Raw genomic sequence first — 4,015 nt, 5'->3', positions numbered from 1 at the left:
GAACCAAGATTGGGGCTGTCGTTAACTTGTGCTTGATTAACTCAAATGCAGCTGTCGCCGCCAGAGTCCATTCTAGACGCCCCTCTTTCATGCAGTCCGTGATTGGAGAAACAATAGCGCTAAAATTTTGGACAAAGCGGCGATAAAAAGATGCTAACCCATGGAAGCTGCGTACGTCCGTGACTGTTGTTGGTAATGGCCAAGATCGAATAGCTTCTACCTTAGAAGAATCCACAGCAAGACCTTGGTCAGAAACAATGTAACCCAAGAATTTTACTTCGGACGTGCCAAATTCACATTTCTGTCTAGCACCGTAAAATTGTTCTTGACGAAGTACCATCAATACGGACCGAACGTGGGACAAGTGCTCGGAAAGTGAGATGCTAAAAATCAGAATGTCATCGAAATAGACGACCACAAACTTGCCGATAAATGGTCGGAGAGCTTGGTTCATAATCCGCATAAAAGTACTTGGCGCGTTGGAAAGGCCAAATGGCATGACGAGCCATTCAAAGAGACCTTCTCAAATTTTAAATGCAGTCTTCCACTCATCACCAGGTCGGATACGGATATGGTGATAACCGCTCTTCAAATCTATTTTGGAAAAAACACAAGCCTTACCAATTTAATCAAGTAAATCGTCTAGCCGAGGAATAGGAAACCGGTAGCGGACGGTAATCTTGTTAATAGCGCGACTATCAGCACACATTCGCCACGTGCCGTCTTTCTTAGGGATGAGCAATGCCGGTACAGCACACGGGCTGAGACTCTCCCGGATATGACCTTTCCGTAATAAATCCTCCACTTGTCGACGTAATTCTTCATGCTCACTAGGGCTCATCCGATAGTGTGGTCGATTAGGAAGCGATGCACCCGGAACAAGGTCAATGTGATGTTGTATGTCACGTAACGGAGGCAAACCCAAGGGGAGATCAGAGGGGAACACGTCCGCAAATTCAGCTAGTAATGATTCAAACGCTTGGGGAATTACCGCGGGGTTGCTAGTATTGGCCGAATAGAGGGGGATCATGGCGAGAGCCATACCTTCTTCGCGAAATGCCAGTTCGAAATCGGCGTGAGAACAAAGAATTGGACTAGGGGCAGCAAGAGTAGACGTTGGGGAAGCTCGAGGGAGAGGAGGAGACAACGATGGCTCCGGTGAAGGAAGTAGCAGTATCTTGTGCGTCTCCCAATAGAACTGATATGTGTTGGCCTCACCGTCATGAATGATCTTGCGGTGGAATTCCCAAGGCCGCCCAAGGATCAGATGACAAATGTCCATGTGAGCTACGTCGAAATAGAAACGGTCCTTGTAGTATGGGCCAATAGAAAATGGAACCAAAGCTCGACGAGAGACCTTTGTAGCAACACCGTCTTGGAACCAAGTGAGAGAGTACGGGGTCGGGTGAGGTTCGGAAGGGATGCCAAGCTTCTGGAGAGCAGAGGCTGAAACGACGTTCCTAGAGCTGCCGGAGTCGATGATGAAGGTACAGATGCGGTCTCGGATCGTACATGAGGACCTGAAAATGTTGGTGCGAAGCCAATGTTCCTCACGTTGCTGTGGAGTGAGACACGTTCTGTTTAAGACTAAAGAGATACCCTTGTCGCCACTCGTGTGATGAAGAGGTTCCTCCGTCTCTTTCTCTACTGAAGTAAGGTCATCACACACGTCATCGTCGTCTTTTAGGTTCTCTTCAGTAAACAACCATCCACGTTTGTAGTTGGGACAGGCCGTTTGGCGGTGCCCAGGCTCGCCACAAGCGAAACAGCGCAAAGCATTGCGAGAAGACCGACGAAGGCCTGGATCATCTTCTTTAACCACTGGTTTGTTGTCCATCTTTGGTTGGTCAACAGCGTTACGAGGAGAAAAACCACCCGGAACAGGACTTTGGTCAGAGCTGCGAGAACGAGAGCCAGGAGTTGACCATGAAGGTGTTCGCTGCTGCTGTTCAAACGAAGACGCACGGCGATGAGCTTCAGCAACCGAATCAGGATCAAACTGGCACATTGCGTTTTGGAGTTGAAGACGTAAGCCTCCAATGAAGCGAGAGACAAGTTGAACTTGGCTGTCATAAACTTCATTTCGCGATAGTAGCAAGTAGAACTCCTCAGCATATTCATCCACGGTACGCGAACCTTGACGCAAGTTTTGTAACTTGGTGTAAATCGTACGGTCATAGTTATGTGGCATGAATGTTTCTTTTAACTTCTTCTTGAGCTTTTCCCAAGAACGTATGGGATCTTTACCACTTCTCGATCGAGTAGCTTTGGTTTGCTGCCACCATGACGCCGCATGGCCACGAAAACGCGTCACCACAAGAGCAACTCGGCGATCATCCGGTACAGATTTGAAATCAAGTATCTCTTCGACAGCAAAAAGCCAATCCAGCAACGCATCTCCTCGAATTCCCCTGTGAAATTCTGGAATTTCCACGCGGAAACTTGACTCCCACCTTGAATCGTGCGGACGTTGTTCCAGGTCACGGCCGTAAGCTTCGGTGCGAGGGCGATGTTCGACGATCGGTAAGTGAGCAGTTCGCTTTACCGTAGTCGCAGGTCGGTTGGTCTGGGCTGTGATAAGTCGGTCAATAGCTTGAGTCATGGTGTCTAGTGACGATTGTAGGGTAGCTTGCAAATTTTCATTTGACGTCAACAAGATATCACGCAGATCTGACAAGTTGAAAGCCTTTCCATCTACGCTAGAACCAGTAGGGTTTGGTTTAGTGGTTGGTGCCATAAAGTCGATGAGACCGGATCGGAATGGCTCTGATACCAACTGATAAGGGGAGCTCTGTTTTGGCGAACAGAAACAGAGGAGTAACGAAGACAATAAAGAAGATGCAAGTCCTCCTTGCAGGGATCTCGTGAGAGAGCTCTTTGGTGGGAAGTAAACTTCCTCTTTTTGGTTTTTTTATAAATGCATTCAATGTTAACTACAGAGATGTTCACGTCTCTAATTATAAAGACGTGATAGAAACAAAGAGATAAAACCAAATCTAATGAAAACAAATCCAAATCCTAACCAAAGTAGAAAAGAAATAAAATGATAACGATGGCTGTCTTGATGGGCAAGTAAGCCACGAAAAGCCCATTAGAGACACAGGCTTGCGCTGCATCAACTTGTCTAGACAGAAATCCTACCTAGAAGTTCAATAAGACTTGGTAAATATTTAGTAAAGCATTTGTAATATATATGGCTGACCTTTATCACTTTGACACTAATATGTTTTCTATCATTGCAGGAGGATATATATGGCCGACCTTTATCACTTTGACACTAATATGTTTTATATCATTGTAGGAGGTTATATATGGCGGACATGTATCACTTGGGGAAGTTTTTATGGAAACTCATACCAGGCCAGATGGAACTTTTGTGGATGTAAAGGCTAAACAAGTGGCTCAGTCATATGAGAAGACCTTAGCAGATATAATGAGTCAGCTGGATGTCGATGGTCCTCACACTGCAGAATATTCAGACCATCAATCCTCACCAAGAACCCTAACTGTTCAAGAAAAAGATGACATATTTCTCAAGGTACTTTATTTTTCTTAAGTTAATTGTCTCGGTTTCTCACTTCATTCTCTGATTTTGCTAATACTTATTGTTTTGCTTTGCTAATGATCAGTTTCTGATTTTTATCTGTTGAAGTCTAGTTTTGATCACTTTTTCAATGATAGTCATGATATGTAACAATACTTAATGACTTTTAGATTGTCTGCTTTATTCAACTGATAATTAACATTGTCTGTCTTATTCTAATTGGTTTTGCATCATATTTTTTTGTGTGTAGTGTACTGTCAAAGATGACAAGGGAACGCCCTTTGGGATTGGCACTCTTGCTGAGGTTATTAACAAAGAGAAGAGAAATTACTGTTATGGAGGCTCTTCTTCTTCCTCATTTTTAGAGTTGCAAGAACAACTTGAACCTGCTCGTGTTAAGCTCGCTAAAGTTGACCAAGAAAATGCAAGGCGTGATGAGGAGCGAGAACAAGATCAAAGCCGTATAATAAG

The 4,015-nt window shown here is 44.7% G+C and overlaps 1 protein-coding gene across 1 annotated transcript; it reads right to left on the bottom strand.

The window, feature by feature from the left end:
- Positions 1-625: 625 nt before the first annotated feature.
- On the bottom strand, positions 626-2,737 carry LOC111831043. The gene has a single exon (XM_023784553.1). It carries the CDS (start codon positions 2,735-2,737, stop codon positions 626-628), a length of 2,112 nt encoding a protein of 703 aa, XP_023640321.1.
- Between the last annotated feature and the right edge of the window lie 1,278 nt (positions 2,738-4,015).

This window comes from Capsella rubella, unplaced genomic scaffold (assembly GCF_000375325.1).
Source record: "Capsella rubella cultivar Monte Gargano unplaced genomic scaffold, Caprub1_0 scaffold_4, whole genome shotgun sequence".
Lineage (NCBI taxonomy): Eukaryota > Viridiplantae > Streptophyta > Magnoliopsida > Brassicales > Brassicaceae > Capsella > Capsella rubella.
The sequence above is the reverse complement of the archived record's forward strand: the minus strand, read 5'-3'. Positions and strand labels throughout refer to the sequence as shown.

Coding starts and splice junctions, on each gene's coding strand:
- LOC111831043 (XM_023784553.1), bottom strand. CDS start 2,737: ATGGCACCAACCACTAAACCAAACCCTACTGGTTCTAGCGTAGATGGA.